The 21,788-nt window shown below is 46.4% G+C and overlaps 1 protein-coding gene across 3 annotated transcripts; it reads right to left on the reverse strand.

Annotated features, from left to right (window-relative positions):
• Nucleotides 1-1,069: 1,069 nt before the first annotated feature.
• NCLN (nicalin) lies at nt 1,070-21,609 on the reverse strand. Of its 3 annotated transcripts, none has more exons than XM_073323724.2 (15): nt 21,349-21,609; nt 15,990-16,180; nt 15,619-15,763; nt 14,724-14,818; nt 14,291-14,371; nt 13,976-14,079; nt 13,056-13,144; nt 12,071-12,210; nt 11,285-11,463; nt 10,895-10,982; nt 10,749-10,787; nt 10,476-10,636; nt 9,582-9,635; nt 9,415-9,493; nt 1,070-7,327 (listed from the first exon to the last, which is right to left on the reverse strand). In XM_073323724.2, exons 1-15 carry the CDS (start codon nt 21,527-21,529, stop codon nt 7,268-7,270), a joined length of 1,686 nt encoding a protein of 561 aa, XP_073179825.1. In that variant the 5' UTR covers nt 21,530-21,609; the 3' UTR covers nt 1,070-7,267. The 3 variants fall into 3 exon arrangements, with proteins under 3 accessions (XP_073179825.1, XP_073179824.1, XP_073179826.1); XM_073323723.2 differs by having other exon boundaries at nt 10,476-10,639; XM_073323725.2 differs by lacking the exon at nt 21,349-21,609 and adding an exon at nt 20,868-21,027 and having other exon boundaries at nt 10,476-10,639.
• Nucleotides 21,610-21,788: the final 179 nt, after the last annotated feature.

A 21,788-nucleotide genomic window follows, 5' to 3' on the forward strand; every position in this document is an offset into this window, starting at 1 on the left:
AAGTGTAGATTGTGGCCCCAATCCAAAAGAAACTAAGATTGGCAGACTATACAGACACCCTTTGGGTCCCACCATTGTAATATCTGCTAGTTATATAGCAGTTTGGGGACATCCAATTATAAGCTTCTCAGGGCAAGGACAGTCTGATTCTCTCTGGACTGTGCCTGTGACATTAGGGGTGCTAGGGGAATATAAATAATAATCTCATGTAGAGAATCTCCCAAGAAGGTTTTAACATCCCTGTTTTACAAAGGGGGAAACGGAGGCATTCACACACTTACATGACTTGCCCAAAACTAGAGAATAAGAAAGTGGCAGAACTGGAAACACAACTCAGGGAGTTCCTAACCTAACAAACCAGGCATCATCAGGACAATTAAGACACTTTTGCTCAGTCTTTCTATGCAAAACCAGTACCCACTAACCCCCAGTTTATACTGGGCCCAGTAAACCAGTTTATACTGATCTTCAGCACATGGTGCACAGCCCATCTTACTAGAGCAGCATATTGCTGGCGGCGGGTGTTTATGTGTGTGTCTCCTTACAGTGGAAGCCCAGGGAGGGCCATGCTGTAAAATATTTTTTGTACTGGGTACCCAGATGCATGACCGATGGGCCTTAGGAGGAAGGAGAATTAACCTCAGGGACTGCACTGCTTCTACTCCAGCTGCATGGTCTCTGTTTCTCCACTATATTAAAAAGTAAACTGGTGGTTAAAGACATCTAGCACTCCTATAGTGCCCAAAACACACAAGCTCACTAAAGTCAATAGAAAGACTCACATTGACTTCAACGAACCCCAGAAGCCTTATTGCCATATAAACTCAGAGGCTTGCTGCTGTAGCAGAGTTAAAGTCCTCAGCTCATATACACACTACAGCAGCAGAAATGGAAAGTTGCAGCTGCTCCTCTTTGTAGCCTTTTGGCAAAAAGTTTCATATGCTGACTGCACTGGTCTGCTATGCATTTTGGTTACAACCACCTCCTGCTCGTTGGTTGTTTCACCATACCAGACATTGCCACAGGCAACAGGCTCACCCCTTAGGCACACAAAGAGTAAACAGACATGTCTACTGATAATGATTTTATTTTTCTTTTCCAGAACATTTTCTCTCCATAATGCACGTCCCCTAATTAAATGCATTGAGTGATTCCGGAAAGAGACACAAAAAACCCAACAAGTCTCTGCAGTAAATTAAAAAACATCTCTGGCAGTGAAAATAAAAATTCACCATTGTGCCTATGTGTATTCATTGTACTCCTTCCTCCAATGGAGAATGGCCAGAACTGAGTGGTACCTGCCAACCAACAACAGATGCACAAGTCTAGAAGAACCGTTATCATGAAAACCGGCTCACACAAAAAATGCAGTTTTAGTGTTACTGTGGAACAGCTCTGTAGCCTAGTAGTGGTAGCACAGGAATAGTCTGATGAACTAGAGCTAAGTGCTCTGCACTTGCAGAGAAGCAGGCCGGTGGCCTAGCACCTTTTCCATTTATGTGCAAAGAAATCCAGATTTGGGTTTGCAGGTTATAGGGGGCTAAGAATGTTAGTGTGCCTCTAATCATGCCTTGACAGGAAGAGAGCAATGCCTCCCGTGGCTCACTGACAGCTGCTCCAAGACAGCCAAGGTGAGGTGGTGGAAGGTTATGTTGGTTACTCCTGAACTGGCAAATTGGTAGATACAGATTAAGCGTTAATAGATGTAGGATGTTAGAAAAATCAGGGTGTTGCTCAGGGTTTTCACAAGCAGGGACAGGATCTTCAATTACTGAATTATATGGGGCAAACAACATGCAGCTTTCGGTTGGAGGCTGGAAGACCCACGTCCAACGGGTAGCTGAGAGGCTTACTTTTAAAAGCAACCGGCAAAGCCACAACAGAAAGTTAAGCACTCAAAATACATTGTGGCTAGCCCCAGGACTCAAACAGAACGGCATTAAGATTTAACTAACACCTTTAAGCATTCTTTTTGGCCTTTCAGGTAATGTGCTGGATCTGCTAGATGGAAGAAGTCTTTATGCAATTGATGACTCGGCCAGTAGTTGGGTTATCCTAGATGAATGAGTTCTGGGGGCTTCATTTAGGAAGCCAGAAAAGCCAGTGAATTGCTCAAAGCCTAAAAAAGAATTATAGTAATGAGCCAAGTAAGTTGAGGCAACCATCAAGACTTTAATTTAAACCTCATTTTTACATGCTCAAAAGATAAATTCAGCTGAAATTATCCATTCTTCATCACAACACAGATGAGACCGTTTTGGAATTTATAAGCAAAAATGTATCCAGATTCTTTTGTGTTATGGGTAGCTGAAAAAAAAGCATGCACTGCTCATTTTAAGCCCATTTGTTTTGGTGCGTGTTATCGATTTTCTGTTTGTTTTTTGTTGGTGGTTTGTTTGGGTTGTTTTGCTCACCCCCTCTCCCTAAAAAGTAGCAGAAATCTACAATTTAAAATGTTCATACTGGCTCATCCTCAATGAATAGAACCCCCTTTCAATTTGCACCTAAATATAACCAAGCTCAGTGTTTGAAAAGTCCTTTTTGCACGTGCAGAGTATTAAGTTTGGTAACACTAGAAGGAACAAGCATAGGATTAAGTATTGGAGGTAGTGTGTATGTGGCAGGTTCTCAAGATAGCCAGCTTTTCAGCACAGTAAACTCTCTTGCCTGGCCAAATTCTGCCATCCTTAAGTCAAGCAAAATTCTTACTGAATTCAAGGGGAGTTTGCTTAAAGGGATTAGTTAAATCTTAATGCATTGCTGTCTGAGTTTCAATTCAAGATTGCAAAATTTGGCCCATTATATGTAAACCTTTTCTACCGCAATTATTATACACCAGACTCCACAGGACAGAGCTGCGGTGATAACTTCTAGAGTTTCTTCCCTTCTTGCAGAGATTATAAACTCAAAAACAGTGTGGGGATTACTAATTCTACTGGCAAAAATCAATCACTATTGTTCAAGGAATCTATCCTCCTCAAACCTAATCACTCTGGACTGATTCTCTTGTGTGCAAAATAGGGAAGTTAAAATAAAAAAATTCTTAAATGTAGTAACACAGGCTGCACGGGAGCAAGTTACATGCGTATAGCCTCCCCAGCAGTCTGTGTGAGTGGAGAGACTGAAAAATGGTGGCAATAGACAAAGCCTGTTTGGAAAGCATAAGTAAGTGCTGAGTTTCATAGCCTTACGATAGCAGGGAAGGTTGAGAAGGATGCTAGCAGCACTGTCCCATAGCTGCATTTTAGCTAAGGCATAATCTTGTCCCACATGCATGAACTTGGTTACCTATTTTAATTATTACTTCTGCCAGGCAAACCAAAATCCTTGCAAACCAAAAGCAGAGACAGGGCACATGGGCAGGCTAAGGGTAAGCCATGGCCCATGCCCTGCAGAAATACCTGAGAGATCACAGTGGTCCCTTCCGGCCTTGGAATCTATTACGTTCAGACAAACGCTGGCTGGATTTCTTCCTGTATGGTATTTTATGGTTGGGAAGATTAAGCAGATACTGTGAAATCTGAAACTGCCTGGTGCAGCATCATCACTTTTCGTTGTTACAAAACAACGCAAGGGACGGCACACGGATTGGTTGGAAGTTTCCAGTTTGACTTTGCAAGGGGAACCCAGCAAAACTGACAATTCCCAGCAATAAGACATTCTAATTTCAGCGACCTGCAATAGTGGGATGAGAGTACAAGACTGCATTCATACACTGATAGATTCCAAGGCCAGATGGGACCACCGCAATCACCTAACCTGATCTTCTGTATACAGCCGGAGAACGTCCCCAAAATAATTCCTAGAGCAGATCTTTAGACAAACATCCCATCTTGATTTTAAAGTGGTCATGGGAAATCCACCACAACCCTTGGTAAATTGTTCCAGGGGTTCATTACCCTCTCTGTTAAACGTTTACACCTGATTTAAATAGATCAATAAGTGGCAGCCACTTTCTGCTTCAGCTGTGAGGAGGCTGTAATTCTGCTATCGCACATTGAGGAATATATGAATGCTTTGGTATCAGCAGGAACACTTTGATCAGCAATGCAATGCCCCTAGCTGCAATAATTACCATGAGCTGAACTTACTTTCTATAGTGACAGGATAGGGCTAGGCATGCCTAAATGAGATAACAGGGTAAATTGCTTTGACTCTGGAGAGAACAGGTCATTGTTCCACCAACGCCTTTGAATATGCATTGTAACCATGTGGCCCTACCCTCCTTGGTTTAAGATAACTGCCACTATGTTATTTCACATTATCAGGAACTTCTGGTATTGATTTCCCACCATGTAAGGAGCTGTAAACAGTTGGTTTAATACTACAACCTTGAAGGGATCAGAGCTGCAATCAATTGTTCACGCTGGTGGAGGAGATGTTTGTTACTCTCAGGCTTCAGCAGATGCTGGAACAACTTGTATAGGCAGGCTGCTGAGCGCCACTGAACCGAACTGTAAACCCTGAATATGATGGAAACCACTTCAAGCTGTGGCACCCCCGTACCCCTAATTCCAGCACCTATGAGCTTCAGTCTCTTCTTGTCTTGAAGACGCCAGAATGGGCTTTTCAGTGCGTATGCGAGTACGCTGGCTCTGTTCGCTTCTGCCCACTATTAGTAAATATTACTTATATTAAAGTGAATTAAAGCAGGATTGCTCATAACTTACTTCGTATTAGCTGTTCTAAATGGAGTAACGGTGTCCCAGCAAGCCTGGTTCAGTAATGAGCTGGGATGGGTTAAAGGAGACATTCCTTGGGGTGTAGAGCACTAGCAAGTTGCAACACAGTTATAAGCCTCTGAACCGTCTTCGTTTGCACATGCTCAGTAAGGGTTTACAATCTTAGTCTGACAGGTAGATGCTCCTATCTGTAATGGGCATGCTCCATCCTAAGGCTGAGCAGGACTCTCCGTGCAATTGCTCCTCCCAGCTGCTGCACGCAGGGCATAAAATGTTACAAGGCATAAAAGCTAAGGGCAGGCAAATTTTTCCTCCAACTATTCCAAAGCAAGAAGGAAACAGGCTTCAAATCCATTAGGAAGGGCTTGTCCAGAGGTGATGCTAAAACCACCAAACACACAGTGGAACCTATTTTAAGGAAGCACCCAAGAGCTAGCAAAAGGCACGTCTCTCGAGGGCCTGATTTTCAGAAGCACTGGGCACCTATGATACCAATCGAATGTCACTGGGAGCTGCAGTAACTCAGCAAGCGCTTCTGCTAATCAGGCCCGTCAGAGTGAGCCATTGTGGATTGGAAAGCTTGGCAATAGCATGAAGAGCCTTGGGCAAGGTGCATTTTCTCTTGCTTTTTAAAAAAAAGATGGTTGAAAAATAAGGGTTTCAATCCCTATCCAAAGGACAATACTACTAAGGGCACCTGGCCACAATCCACCACTTTTTCCTAGCTAATCCATGTTCAGTGAATAATGCAAATGAGGACACTCAGCTAATGTTTTTCTTGCTTACAGGAAGGTGGATAGTTCAACTCCAAGCCACAAAAGATCGAAATTCAGCCTCAAATGGAAAGTGGTATTTTAAATAAAGAGAGTCATCTTGGCTTGTAGAAGTACCAGATCTATGCATGGAAGTCAGTAACTACAGAAAGTATTTTAAATGTTAGATTGCTGTTGCCTGCAGGAGATTTGGGTCTTTAAAGTGCCATCTACAGATGCCATTAACTTACAACTTTTGGGAAAGGTCTTGAGAGGTTTCCATGTAGGAACATGGTGGTTACCACACTGATGCACCTACTCTGCTAAGCAGCCTGGGGAATCATCAGAAAATGATTGCAAGACACAGTGTTCCACTTACCTGAGGCTGTGAAATTCAGAGGGGTTTAAAAATGGAGAGAGAGCACACTTTGGCATTTGTCTGTCTAGACTGGAAAATTCCCAGGCCTCTGCACATGCATTAACAACAGTTTTGGGCAACAGTGTAATTTCCCCAACGTAATGTATTAGCAAACAGAAGAAGTAAGATCTTGCTTGAGAAAAAAAGTACTGGAGAACAGGTGAGCTCCAGCTGTAACACGTGCTCTTAGCTACAATCTGAAAACAGTAACGTTTAATGACATTTTCATAAAACCTTCTTAAAAATCACTACTAACATCCCACCTCCCTCCAAACACACCACAGGGTGCATGTAAAGGAAGCAACAACAGAGCCTTGGCAAGTTACCAATACTATTAGGCTAGGACCAGTGTTTTATAAAGAATAGTGATGAGAAATGCTAAACAAGACCCTGAGATGAAAGTGAACAGGACTAAAATCTGCCCAACTGCAAGTGGAAAGAGACAGGAATGGAAGCAAATGGATTACTGACCAGAGATCATGGCAGGAACTAGGTCGCTCCTGCTTATATTATTAATCTAACCATCGAAGTGTTTAAATATACAGAATGGCTTGAGACCTAATCCGGCAGCAACTATAAACTTAGGAACCCCTTAAAAAAAAAAACGAACACCACACACCTGCACACACCAGTGAGAGTTAAGCACAGCGTGGCAACAGCATCAAACTGAGGGATATCAACCTCAAAGGAACCTGGGCACAGCGGAATGCAGCCTCCAGCTGAGGGAGCAAAACATGCTATGGAAGGAATCCTACTGTGGCAACCAGTTAATGATCCTTTCTCATTTCCCAATCAGATTAACAGTCAAGATCGTTTACAGTGCACTTCCAAAAGGAGAACCGGTTATTGCACTGTCCAAAGAAAATACAATAAGCGGTTTGCTGGAGACACTGCTTGCTGAGTGCTCCCTTCCTGGTTCCAGGGAGGGAGCAGAAGGAAGAGGTGCAGTATGAAACGCGCTAATAATTATCTTTTAATTTACATGTGCACATTTTTTAAAAAACGAGTGCTCTGAGTCCAGTTGGCTGGGCCGAGCTGTCCATCCGCTTGCCCCGTGGATTCAGCCTCCAAGCTGGCTGTATGGCACATGCCTGTGAAACCAGGTTCAGCACCTTCACACTTACAGAAACTTCTTGTTCGGAGGGAACTTTGCATCAGCCATTCAGTGTTTAAACAATCTGCAGGGATTGACTGAGTCTCTGCGCATCTCCCTCGCCACAAAATGAAGGAAAATGGACAAGTTGGGGGGAGACCCAAAAAACAGTGCACAAGAGTTGAAAGTTCAGTTAATCTCTGCTTTCCTCCAGGATGGTTAGAGGAGAGAGGGAGAAATGGCAGGAGCCGGTGGAAGGCAGAAGCTCCTGCCGGGCTCACCGGTGGCTCAGTGCTGCTCGATGGGTTGGTGATTTGCCACTTCACTGCTGCTTGGATTTAAGGGATAATCTCTGTACCGTCTTGTAAAGGATACCAAAGTGCTAGAAAAGGGAGGGGGGAAAGAGTAGTGAGTCCATGACAGTGCTAGCAAACTGGCAATGTGTGTTCTTCTCTGCTCACAGGGAAGAAGCAGCTCATTAGGAGGCTGGAGGCAGTGCTAGCATATAAATGCAATATCTGACTCAGGGCTGAGTTCACACTCATATCCCTACCCTAAGGAGAACTCTGCCTCCTTCTGGGGCTTGGCAAACTAGGCTCAGTTGTTACAGTACAGCAAGTGAAGCCAGGGTTATGAGGAAAGAACAATGAATTACCTACAGAAACACTCACTGGGCCTGCCCGCAGTACCATTATCAACTCCTGTTTTCATGGAGAATTGCCATAAGTATTTGCTGTTGATCTGCAATCAGTACTTTTGGAACCTGCTCCAATTGAAATGGATGGCAAAACTCCCACTGACTTCAGTGCACATGATCTGGCCCACTGATAGTAACATTTGGCTTGTAGTGATTTGGGGATTGCAAAACAGGTAAAACCACAGATTAAGGCCAACCGCTAATCCTTTAACACTGGTCTTATTTTTTGCTGTTTTAAAATCATTGAAAAACCCATGTGATTCCTATTTTCTTTTAAATGATCTCTGCAGATATTCAACAAACCCTGGTTACAAACCCTAACCTTAACAGCAGCCTCCAAATGACCCCTCATCAATCTAGCTAACTAATAAGAAATAAATGGGTGGACAGGACCATTTAAATTATACAACAGTATTTTGTGCTTTTCTTTCTATTTAATATTATTGTTAATATATAAAAGACATTCATCAAATGGTGGGCATTTCCTGAAGCATCTAACTTAAAAAAAGAAATAAAAGAAAAAGCTTGTTATGAAACAAGAGGACTGTGACCCAACATGGTTACCTTTTATTGAGCATTTAACCCAAGATCAGGAGCCAGACTCACAATGGTCTCTGTGACACAGCACCACATATTCTTCATGGTGATATTATACGATTATGGCATAATTATGATGTATTTTATGCAAGATAGGTCATGTGAGATATTGGAAAGGTTATGATTTACTGAATATGATTATCTTATTTGCATGCACGTATCATTTTTGTATCTGAAGCTAGAAATACTGACTATGTATCAGTATTACAAATGTGTTTACACCTGGGGAATGCCCACTAGTCAAGATGCTTTCATTCTGAAAACCTGAGTGGGGAAGGGCCATTAGCGAAAACAACAGGCCTTAGAAGAAGCTTATCTCCCACCTGGGAGCCTTCCTGAGGACGCTGCAGACAGACTCCGACTCATGGCTGCTGTGACCCTACAGGGACATTTGACCAGGTCACCTGGTGCTGAACTCCATCTTGGGGTATCAGTGCTTTTCCACTGACTGGTGTAGGAACCAAGCTTTGAAACAAAGGGTTCCTGCCATATGCAAAAACTATTTAAGGCAGGGAAGTGATATCATCTTGGTTCTTCGCTGACTCCTCACCCAAAGAGACCCCTGGAAACACCTGAGGAACAAAGACTGGACTGGGGGGGGGGGGGTGCTGGACCCACTAAAGGGATTTTTAGCCTGTGAATTGAACACCTGGGGATTCCAAGCTATAAACAAGTGCAGCTTGCCCCTTCAGAATCTGCAGCCTGCTTGTATCATCACTTAGGGTGAGGATTTGCTATTCATATTGGATCTACGTAGTATGTTAAGCTCAGTTTGCATGTTTCGTTTATATGCTAGGTAATCTGCTTTGATGCGTTTGCTATGCCTTATAATCACTTAAAATCTGACTTTTGTAGTTAAAAAACTTGTTTTCCCACTCCGTCTGTGGGAGTCATAACTCGGGGCAGAAAGCTGTTGTATATTCCTCTCCACATTGCGGGAGGGGGCTGAATTATGAGCCTGATAACACTGTGAAGACACCCATGGAGGTGAAAACACCAGCACCAGAAGAGTTAATGGGTCTCAAAAATCATGGGTCCTCTCTCATCCAGAGAAGAGTCTCTCTCTCTCACACTCTGAATTTGACATGAATGCCAGCAGAGCATAATTGGCTCATACATTCTTATAGCTTAAAGAGGAAGTGAAGGAATAGAAGGATCGCTCCTTTTTTCCTCACCTGGACTGCAACATAGGCAACTCCGAGGTAGACTGCTATACAGAGAGCCAGGAGCAGGTCAAAGATTGCTGGCTTCACCCTGAAATGGATCAACAAAGGGTGAGGTCACCAAAGGAGTTACAACCCTAGAGAAAGATGAAATATCCAACCCCTGCCTTAATATATACCTGTATGCGTTCATCACCTGCTTCAACTGGTCATAGAAAACAAACTCAGGGTCCCTGTGGAAAGAATGAGCTCTTCAGATGGTGCAACATTTCCGGGCGCTGGTTCCAGAGGAAATAAAAACAGCCCCAGAACTCACTCATCTCCTGTCCCCCTCGTCACACAAGCAATCAACCAGCGACAGGCAAGCTTGACAGCCTCACATACCCCTTTAAACCAGTTTACAGCTCTCAGCAGGTACCCGGATAAACTAGTACTCATCTCCTATCCCAACCAGAGAGGAAACCTTGGAAAGCTGAACCCCATTCCCGGGGTGGGGCAAAATGCTGTTTATTTACACACAAGAACAAGACCATTTGTCCTCCATTTCCACACAAATTTTCAGCTGTCTCAAAGAGCCGGTGCCCTGGAGACACCTCACTGGGCTCACAAGCATCTTCATGCCAAGCAGCTAAATCAGGATGAGAGACTGCCTTTGTTTTAAAAGCAGGCAATGCTCTCCTGGTGCCAGAAGACTGCTGCTCCTCTCTCACTGCCTTCAGACAGGGTACCGCAGTATTTAACAAGGTGGACTTCTGGGGAAGGAGGGGGCTGAACAGTGAAAAAACAAGCCCTCCCTCTTCTCACTGATGAAGATACGACTTGTAATTATGCCCACTGGAATTCTTGGGAGTTCCTTAAAGAAGGCAGAACGTCCTGTTAAGAGTGTAAAAAACATGTGACCAGACTGTACAGGTGCAGCAGGAAATGGGGGGTATAGGCACCTCACACACTGAGGAGAACATCTGAGAAACTGTTACTCTTGGAGACAGGAACGCAATAAGGGGGAAGTCAGTTTAAGCATGTCAGGAACATACCACATTTTCTCCCTCTCCCCATTCACCTGCCTCGCTTACCGTTTATCTGCCTTCACATGATGCTGCTTGACATCCTTCAGATAGCGGCTCATGTAATATTCTAAGGTGTTGAGGAAGGTGCTGTCTTTATCTACAAGCTGGGCTGCTCTGGGCTGACTGGTCAGCCAGTCCATCACAGACTCCAGCTGCTCCTGCTGAATCTGCTGCAGAAAGAGGACGCCAGAGAGAGAAGATGACAAACTTATGCTGCTGATCAAAGGTCTCCAGAGCCCTCTCCCCCCAGGCTACATCTATGCCCCCCTGCTCCCTTACCATCTGCTCTGTGAAGATCTGCAGGTCAGCAGGCGCTCCCTGTGAAGAGAGAAAAGGGACGCAGTTGCAAAAGTAGGCATGGTGGTGTAGGAGAACCGAAAAGCCTGGACAACGGGCAGCGGGTGCACGTGGGGGGACAGTCTTACCTTCTCAGTTAGGTTGTAGATGACCCGAGTCAATGCCTCAGCAATGATCCTGGTGTTACGGGTTAGAGTCTTAGAGTCAACTCGTGACCTACAAGAGAAGGGAGGTGTAAATCTGGCTATGGTAACAGCTTTCTCTCAGGAAAGCCCTTTTCACTGCATACAACTATGGTGAAACGTCATCCATAAAGGAGGAAGAAGAGGCTGCCCAATCAAGACACAGTTATAGACCCAACACTCCCAGCTCTTGGTCTTGATTTCTCAGTGTTCCTGATGTGGTGTTAACGACTTGAAAAAGTTAAGACACCGGAACAACCATGTTTGTAAGTGTCTCTAGCCCACATGTCCATTCGACAACTGATCTGCTGGCGCCTTCCCCTCAGAGCCACTGACCTCATGTCCATGATGCTGTTGCGTGGGCCATCCCGGTGGCTCTCCAGGTGGGAAATGGTGAATGCAGGCAGGCGGCGGATTGCAAAGCGTTCATGCTCCCATGCGAGCATATCCTCAGCCAGGTTTATCTTCTTGTGCACCATGGAGAATTTCACTTCTGGAAACTGGCTTGCGACCACCTGTGGGAGAAGCCAAGCAGCCCACGAAAAGGGTGACCCGGAGGTCACGGAACAGATCCCATCACTTTAGAACACATTCCCCATCCTTCCTTCTCAAAACCCAGGCTGGAGTTCTAGTGTTATAGATGGTCACACCTTCCCTCCCCCGGGCGTATTCCAGCAAGGGTATGTTTCTGCCAACGTCCTTCAGGAAGGGCTGGTTAAGCCAGATGCATCCGGAAAATATGTAGCAACCCTGAAAACCTGGCTTACAATATTAAAGCAACATTCTACAGTCCCCAAGCTGCCAAGGCAGCCGTCTGCGGCAGGAGCTGGCTAGTCAGTTGGTACAAGCAAGAAGCTCTAAAAGAAGCCATTGTTTTAAGGAAAGGGGGATTCCCAAATGATAGATAACTCCTTGCACCAAATCAAGGCCACCAGAAATGAGGCTTGGATGATATCAGGGCTTCCTCCCCTCATCACTTTTAGCCACGTTAATTTCACACCCTCTATCCTTTATAGAAGCAGAAGAGCTCCCCATAGCAACTCACCCCCAAATGCCCATCCATGAGCACGTGCACGACCCACCCTCCCCAACATGCCCAATGAAGTTGACGTTTTTCATTACCATTTCCAGCTCCCTCAGAAAAGCATGCTGCAGGGTCCCCTCCTTAGGAGGTTTTGAGACGTGGAGGTGAAGACTGTTCCCTCTGCCCAGGGTGTCAAGGCACAGAACAAACGCCACATTATCCTGCAGCAAACTGGAATCTGAAACAGATGCATCCAAACCCATGAAACTCCACCCCACGCTTTCGGGGCTAGACACATGTGCAGGACATATGGAGAGGAGATCTCCCAGCATGGTCAGATATGACAGATGCACAGTAAGGAGGCCAGTATGCACCCTATAACTCCTCTTACAACAGCTGCAATACAAATAGCATGGAAGACACTTTACAATATATACCTTATTATAGTGGGTCAGTATGGATTCAGCTGATATTAAAAGCCCATCCAACCAAACAGAACATGCACACAGGCAATAACGGATATCTTCCGTCTGAGGATCTCAAAGTACCTTACCCAAATATTAATCCCCATAATCCTGTAGGGATACATCAGTAACATTATCTTGATTTTAGAGGGGAAAACGGAAGCAGAGAAGTTAAGTGACCCATCCAATGTCACACAGCGAGTCAGTGACAGTCAGGAAGAGAATGATCTCCCAGTCCCAAGTCATGCTCTAAACACTAGTCTGGGATTCCTTTGTGCATACGCACAGAAGATAACAGTTTCTCTCTGGAATGTACATTTGCTGGAGGAGTTCACTGCAGGTCCATTTTCCTAGTCCTGACGCACATACTTCTCATGTCCCCGACATGTTCCTCAACCAAACAGCCCCAAGAGAATCACATTCCCTCCAGAGAGCACAGAACACATACAGTGATCTAATCTTTGGCCTGCAAATGGCATCACAGCCACTGAAGTTAGTTTACCACCCCACTCCCTATCCTAACTTATCACAGCACAGATAGCGGATGTTTTCACGGCTGAAGTTGCTCCACCCAGCTAAGCTTGCAGTAAACTGTTCCCATCCTAGGTGTCTGTCTCACCTGTGTGATCCAAGTTGTCTTCTAACCACCTCTTGGTTCCTTGATAGTTAAATTTACCGCCTCCAGATGCAAAGAACAACATATTATACCTGCCCACCAAGAAACAGGGAAAATATAGTTAGCAGAATTGACTCCTTGGCTGTGGCGGCAGCATGCCCAGCCTTGGGAGAAGTAAAGAAGGACAGAGCATAGAATCCAAGTCAAACTCTGCCCAAAGACTAACTTTTGCTCGTTACTATGAGCTGTATCCCTCAGTAAAATCATGAGCGCTTTTCCTTTATATACCATATGCACTTGACTGCAACATCTATACAGGAATATGACAGAATCCACATACTAACAGAAGGCAAGGAAATGCCTGCTGGAACACACAGTTCTTACTGAATATTTGGCACTTCTGTACTTTACATTTCCAAGGCACTCTACACACATTAACCAATCCCTTCTCCCAATCGCCTTGTATCTCTAGCCTCACTTTGCTGATGGGGAAACCCAGACACGCAAGTTAAGGAACTTGCCACGGGCCATGCAGTAAGACAGTGGCAGAGCAGGGATCAGAGCACAAGAATTCCTGGCTCTTATCCTACCCTCAGGTCCACTAGATCATGCAGCCTCTGCCTTGCACAAAGCATAAACTGATAAGCCACTCCAAGGAGAAGAAAGGAAAAAGCATGATAATTCATGAACAGCAGATGTGTAGGAAAAAAGATGAAATTTTAGTTTTATTTCATAACAGAGCTTGTGACAACAGCATACAGGCAGCCTGGTTTCACCCTGCCAGCCCTGTCACTGTGCTAAGGGACTTTGCACGTATAACACTTCACAGGTGCAGGATTGTTCACGAGTCCCTCTTACAGCCAAAACCCCTTCCACGTGCCCACTCCCGCCCATGCTCTCCAGTGGAGAGAGCAGCTTCTTACCCAGCATGGGTACGTTTGTAGGTGTAGAGTCGAGAAAAGAGCCTGGCTAGCTCCAGTAGCCCAGAGATGCCACTGCCGTTGGAGTCTGCACCATGAGACAGCCACTGCAGGAAGAGAACGGGAGATGTAAAGACAAGCCTACGTGACAGCGCTCGCCCACCCCACAGAGAACAACTTCCGTTGCAACACACTGACTTTACAGGCTCCTGTGGAAAGCACCCCACTAGCAAGAGGGTGGAGAAGAGACAGGGATACAGGTCCCAGGAAGTAACCCATTAACAGAAACAGAGAGCTGCAGGAAAAAATAATACTTACTGGGGCCACACCGAAAGAATCATAATGGGCAACTATTACAATGGTGGGCAGATCCTCTCCTCCCAGACCAGTCAGCCTCCCCTAGGGATGGAACACACAGGAGCATTACCTAGCATCCCCTCCTGCATCACTCTATTGCCTGGAGTACAGGAGCACAACAGACCACTCCTAACCATCACCCAGTCAATTTCTAACAGCCCCAGTGCTGAATCATACTCCCACTGACTTCCAGTATTGAGCCCTTAACCTGCTTTCTGGTTTCTGAATCCAGAAAGGTAGAAAAGCTGCCTCTCCAACATGGCTGAAAAATCTCTGATTTCCTCTGAAGAGGCTTTAACTTCCAGTCTTTAGCAACGCACCACTCAGTGAATTCCTGGGCTTTCCTATAAACATTACCAGCCCAGATCCCAGTTCTGATCCATCTAGAACTCACCTCCAGGCTGGTTATGAGCCAGTCACTGACAGCTTTGCTCTGAGCCCCACTCGTAACCATCTGGAAGCCGTTGGCAGTCGCTGTGTGCAGCAGAACTAGAAAAAAAGAAATATACTGGGAGGAAAAAAATCTTGTCCCTTTAATTCCCTTGATAGCTGATTCACAAAGAGTCTAGCTTTGTCAAATAAGCCCATAACTTCTCTGCCTCACTGTTTAAATTTCCACATCTAGTGACAAAGCATTTTAATTTTGTACAAAAATCTGAATACTTTGAACTTCTACAGAAACTTTCACCCCAGGATCCAAAAGATGTTACAAACTACTAAGCCCAACACTCTTGACAGATAGGTAAATATTAAAGCCATTTACAGTGGAGTAAACTGAGGCACTAAGTGTTTAAGTTACTTGCCCAAACACAGTGATTAGTGGCCGAGCCAGGAATAGGGCCAAAGAGTTGTGAGACTCAGTAACCCGCTATAACCACTTAGAAAAAACAACTTTCCACCAAATTTTACTGAATTTGGCCCCTAGGCTGTTGCAAATGAGATGAAACAGAAATAAGGATTTCTATGGAACTATATTCCTAAATCATGTCACTCCAAGTAAAATAATAACTTAGCCCTTATATAGCCTGTTCGTCCACAGATCATTATCTCCAATTTGCAGATGGGGAAAGTGAGGCAAGGAAAGATTAAGTGATGTTCCCAGCTCACCTAATGTGTCACTTGGGCAGAAAACTCAGGACTCCTGGGGTCTACCACCCTAGCCACTAGATCACACTGCATCTCCAGAATTTTGTGGAAACCTTTGCCTACCATTCTTAGAGACACCTGACTGAGGAACATTATTATGGCTAGTTTTCTTCCTTTTAAACCCCCCTTTTGCTGCAACTCACCTTCAGCAGCTGAAGCCGAACCCTGTGATGTAGAAGCAACCCGTGTTTGTTCATAGATGGAGAGCAGCTCTTCATCCTCTACTGCAAAATAGACCGGCACAATGGTTTCCATGGCCAGCATTTCTGGCTCTATCTCCATGAATTGCTGAGAATTTAGAAGGAGAGGGGCACACTTAGGCTCCATTGAACTTGCAAGAAGACAGGCATACTAATGGCCAAAGCAGAGGGGCATAAATCAAAGTTTTAAACTTAACCTTGACAGAGTAAAAACCCCATCAAACCACAACTGGGAGTTTCAGTCACTATATTGTACCTGAATCTTTGCTCCCTTTCTCCAATAACATCATCTCTCTGTCTGGAGCGATATTTACCCTGACAACATCCTGCGGCACTGCTGACATGGCCTTGGGCAAGATGATCACCACGGCCCCAGCTGACTGGCGGAGAGCCTTCTGGTACTGCTCATACGAGAAATCCACTAGCCGCATCATCACGCAGCGGCGGCTCAACACGTCCGCCTCTACAGTGCGGGCCTCTGTGTTTAACACTGCATTCCTGGTGCCTGCAGGGAAGGAGAGGACAAGACCATCGGCTAGATCTCGTCAATACCAGCATCCGGTTCCCAGAACACTCTCCATGCTAAACAGCCTTGACTATTTCCACAGTCATCAGCAGAGACAGGTATTTGTAATCACTTAAGTTATTCCTTTCTCCCTTCCCATTCCTTTTGGGCACCCTCAGTTTTCCCCCCTTTCCCCTGTGGGATACACTAATCATCTGCCCCTGGGTTCCTAAGCCCATGATGGGCACGTTAGAGACAGTCACTGTGCACTCATCTACATCGGTTACAACCACATTTGTGGAACCATATTCTGACATGCTCACCTGACCCCATTACTGATATAGTACAGTCAAACCCACACAGCACAACGATACATGAGATCTGTTTGCTACTCTGCATCTACCACCTATGTCTGTATCAGTGCTTTCTGGGAAAATCTGGGCAGCAGGTTGTTCAGGCAGCTGCATCCTCTGGCTTTGCAAATAGCTTCCCTGAGAGCACAGGGCTCAAGCTGAACTGAAATGCTAATAGACAGCAGTCTGAGATAATATATGAAAAGGTGTTGGTTATACATGCATAACTTATTCAGAATATAAAATCAGAAATTTGAAATTGTGGAAAATTGATAAGCGAAACAAAGGGACACAAGGAGAAATATATGGCCAGCAGAGTTAAGGACAAAACGGAGTTCTTTAACTGTAGTAGGAACAAAAAGAATCCTGACAGTGGCGTTGGTCCATTACTAGATGGAATTGATAGAATTGTCAATAAAAATACAGGAAGGCAGAAGTGTTCAATAAATATTTCTATTCTGTATTTGGGGAAAAACATAATCCAGTCTCATCATATGGAAATGATAGCACTTTCCATTCCATTAGTATCTCTGGAGGATGTTAAACTAAAGTGAGACATTTTTAAAGCAGCAGGTCCAGATAAACTGCATCCAAAAGTTTTTTAAAAAGCTGTCTGAAGAGCTCGTGGGGCCATTAATGTTGATTTTCAATAAGTCTCGATGCACTGGGGAAGTTCAAGAAAACTGGAAGAAAGCTAATGTGCCAATTTTTAAAAAGGGTAAACGAGATGACCCAGGAAATTATAGGCCTGTCAGCCTGACTTTGATCCTAGACAAAGATAATGGAGTGGCTAATATGGGACTTGAGTAATGAAGAATTAAAGGAGGATAATATCATTAATGCAAATCAACATAGGTTTAGGAAAACAGATCCTGTCAAACTGACCTGATATCTTTTCTTGATGTGATTACAAGTTTGATTGACAGTGTTTTGATTGACAAAGATAACAGTGTTGATATAATATATCTAGACTTCTCTAAGGCATTTGACTTGGTACCACATTACATTTTGATTAAAAAACTAGAACGATATAAAATTAACGTGACACACATTAAATGGATTAAAAACTGGCTAACAAATAGGTTTCAAAATTAATTGTAAACAGGGAATTGCCATCAAGTGGGTGTGTTTCCAGTGGGGTCCAACAGGGACCATTTCTTGTCCCTATGCTATTTAACATTTTTATCAGTGGCCTGGAAGGAAAAAAAAATCATCACTGATAAAATTTACAAACGACACAAAAATTGGAGAAGTGGTAAATAACAAAGAGGACAGTTAACTGATTCAAAGCTATCTGGATCATCTGGTACACTGGGTGCAAGCAAACAATGGGTTTTAGTATGGGTAAATGTATACATCTAAGAACAAAGAATGTAGGCCATTCTTATAGGATGGGAGAATGTATTTTTAAGTCAGTCAACATGCTTGAACGTGGCAGTACCCCAATTCACATTAGTCTTGCCTGCATGGATCATGAAGGTCAGGGCTAGCCCGGCTTACATGGTTACTTGTTTACAGAGGAAAGGCCAAACCTCTTTACAATGTAAGCACAGGGTTTTTTGTTTTTTACTGTTTAGGCCCCAATGACAGCAGCACATCCAGGAACCGCATTAGACCTTTACACAACAGTGTTTAAACATGGTCTTTGTTAGTGGAGTTCTGCCACAGTTTCCCTGAGCAGCGGGAACACGAATTTTCATTCTTCCCGAGAGCTGCACTTCGTGCCCCACTGCATGAAGGTACGCAGTGTAGTGTGTAATGCAGCCTCAGTCCCGCAATCAGATCCATAGAGTTTATGGTCAGAAGGATCATCTAGTTTGGGCTTCCATATAACACAAGTTACCCCTGCTTGAGCCCAACTAGTACAGATCTCTGCCCCTACACAGACACAGGGATCTACACCAGTGGATCAGATTGCATGATCAGAGGGGCCTATATCTAGAATATACCTCCCAGACAAACATCTGCCTACACTCATCGGGAAAACCATGCAACAATCCCAAGAGCAATGACTGTTTACAGGCTTGTAACTAGCATATTCTGTTCCCAGCATGGACCTCAATTTAGATGCTGCTGGAGAGTGAGCTCAACATTGTTTTCTGTTGATACTACAAGAAAGAGCTACTTTTTATAATTTCTCAGACAAATTAAATATGTATATCGTTATTCATAATCTGAAGGACTCTATTTTAATAGAATTAGAAACAAATCAAACTCTGTTCTTAACCTGCTTCAGGCTCCATCTTTTAAAAAACCTAATTGATCCCATTGGAAAGGAATTTGAGAGTTTGGAACAACAAAAAGCTTTTGCCCCAAAGGACATCTGGCCTCAGAACACACACAGAATGGGAACATTAGCTACCCAAAGCATTTAGCAAGGGATAAAGAGAATACACAATTCACTTAGATAACCAGAAAAAGAAACAGCATTAAAAGTTAATCGCAAGCATCTAAAAAATCAATATGCTGCTTTTCTAAGAGTCCAAGAACTTGGAATCAGAGAGAGCTGTTGTGAACACTTGCTTGGATTTAATATTCTTATAGCTGAAGTCAAGGCCAACTGAAATTTGTGCACAGTGCCTCCTATTAAACCTGCCAGTGAAGACTACTGCAGTCTGAAGAGATCTAGCTCGGTAACTCCATGAGAGAATACAGCTACGAGCTAATGAAGTTCTCAAGAATGGAGGTTTGAACACTGGCAATTATTAAACCTGCCAGTGAAGACTACTGCACAATGACAAAAAATTGTAAGATCCACACAGGAGCAGAATATAAACCCTAATTTGGCTAGGAACAGAGCCCTTAGAAACCATACTTGGTGCCGTGTTAATCAGCATATGAGAAGGGGAAAGGTTATAACATTTAAGAAATTCATGCCGGATATTATATTTCTGACTCAAGACAAGATGTTGAGCAACCAATAAGAACGTAAAGTTCAAGAACATCAGGACTAAGAGAAAGATGAGGGAAATGTAATGTGAAGAAAGGGCTGGGGAATAGATTGGAGAAGGGACTAGAACTTTCAGACCAGGGAGCAGTGATGCATATGTCAGGAGGAAGGAAAAAGTGAAAACGGAATAGCTCAGGAAGGAGGAAAGTTGACCTCTGAACAGAAAGGAGAGGAAAAGTCAAAGGCATACATGAACAGAACAATTTAGATGCCAAATTCTCCAACGTAAGAGACTGCAACTCTACTGAAGCCAGATCCGGGCTGGATTTAGCCCTAGGAGCAGGAGAAGAACTTTGTAATCACAGAACTGAGCTAACTGCAACACTGAAGTGTTGTGCAAGAAGCACCCTGGTGCAGCATTACAGGAAACTTCAGTTGTGGCCATGCAGCCTGCGCTCACTTTCTCGGTGACCTCCGGAGATGCCCTTAACCCTTCTCCCGGCTTCTGTGAAAGCAGTTATAAATCTGAGTGAAAAGTAAAAACCTCACTGGAAACCAGATGCTAAATCTAAGCTGGGTTCCTCAGCTAAATAAAGTTAGCAGCACAGACAGGACATCAGCTGATGTGCGACAGCGATTAAAGCCCATGGGTGGTGGATGCAGGGAAGAGAGAAGCCCCCACATGTGCTCACTGGAGAGAATATTGCCAAACAAGGGGTTTCCTGCCTGGGCCACAGCCACTAGAACGCAAAGCCATGTCCAGAAGCTGGTGCTTGAAGTACTGCCCCGTCCTCTGACAGAGCCCTCTATGCCCAGGGACACCTGTTCGTTTCATTAGGCCAATGCAGTCAACTGAAAAAGTGACGGAGCTCCAGGTGCAGCAAGGCTGCCATGGGATGAGACCTGGCTCTGGATCCCCAGCCTGGGGAGCGGCAGGATGTGCCAAGGCAGATACCATGGTGACAGGCCGGGTGGGCCTCGGGGCACGGCTAGGACAGACAGATCAGGGGGCAGTGAGGAGGCGGGGCAGGGCTCCAGGGAGCCGCAGGCCAAGGTGCCCTGACAAGGAGCACGCAGGCAGCGGGGGTGCAGGCCACAGCACTGTCTCTGAGATGTAGGTCCGGGCCAGCGTCGCCCAGCACCCGGTGGGGTGTCGCCCGCCCCAGGCCCTGCACCCACCGGCCCGGTGCAGGGAGCAGAGCTGGGTCCGGCCCCTGGCGGGGAGCGCAGGCCACCCCACTTGCACAACCTGGACAGGCCTCGGGATGGGAGACGCCAGCCCCCAGTCAGTCTGGCGGGGGGGCCTCGGAGATCAGTGGGAAGCGCAGCCTTGGGTGGACGGAGGCCGGGCCAGATTCACCCTAGGGCGGGCTGGGGGCGCAGAGAACCCCGCAAGCCGGGCCCCGGGGGGGGGGGGAGGGGGGCGGAACTGACGCTCACTCACCACAGGGCCGCCCCGAGGCTGGGGGAGGGGGCGCGAAGCCAGGCCAGGCCCGGCCCGGGGGAAAGCGGTCGAAGCCAGGCCAGGCCAGGCCCGGCGCTCGCTCACCGTAGGGCCGCCCCGGGGCTGCGGGAGGGGAAGGGGGTTAAGCCGGGCCAGGGCCGGGAGGTTGAGGGGGGAGCCAGGCCGGGCCCGGGAGAGGGACGCCAGGCCCGGCCCGGCCCGGGGCTCAGCCACCCACTCACCGTCGGGCTGCCCCGGGGCTGTGGCGGGGAGGGAGGGGGGGGAAGCCAGGCCCGGCCCGGGGCTCAGCCACCCACTCACCGTCGGGCTGCCCCGGGGCTGTGGGGGGGAGGGGGGGGAAGCCAGGCCCGGCCCGGCCCGGGGCTCAGCCACCCGCTCACCGTCGGGCTGCCCCGGGGCTGTGGCGGGGAGGGGGGGGAAGCCAGGCCCGGCCCGGCCCGGGGCTCAGCCACCCACTCACCGTAGGGCTGCCCGCCCAGCTCGTACTGCTGCATGCGATAGACCGTGAACTCGTGGGCGGCCTCGGCGGCGGGCGGCGGCCCCAGCAGCAGCAGCACGGCCGGCAGGAAGAGCAGGAAGCTGAGCGGCAGGCACGAGGCCTTCAGCACCGACTCCAGCACCTCGCCCGCCTCTTCCAGCATCGCCCCGGCTGCCTCGCACCCGGCCACCCGCCGCAGCCTGCAGGCACCGCTCGGACAGCCCGGCACGGGGCGGGGGGGGCCTCGCCCGCAAGCGCTCACGGGAGATGGAGTCCTGCCAGGGGGGCGGGGCCCGGATGGGGGGCTGGAGGCCTCGCCCCGGGGGCTGCTGGGAGGTGTAGTCCTCTGGAGGCGCGTTCGTTGCCAGGGCTGCTGGGAGTTGTAGTTGAAATAAGAGCAGGAGTACTTGGGGCACCTTTAG

The sequence above is a fragment of the Lepidochelys kempii genome, chromosome 25 (genome assembly GCF_965140285.1).
Source record: "Lepidochelys kempii isolate rLepKem1 chromosome 25, rLepKem1.hap1, whole genome shotgun sequence".
In the NCBI taxonomy this organism is placed as follows: Eukaryota; Metazoa; Chordata; order Testudines; family Cheloniidae; genus Lepidochelys; species Lepidochelys kempii.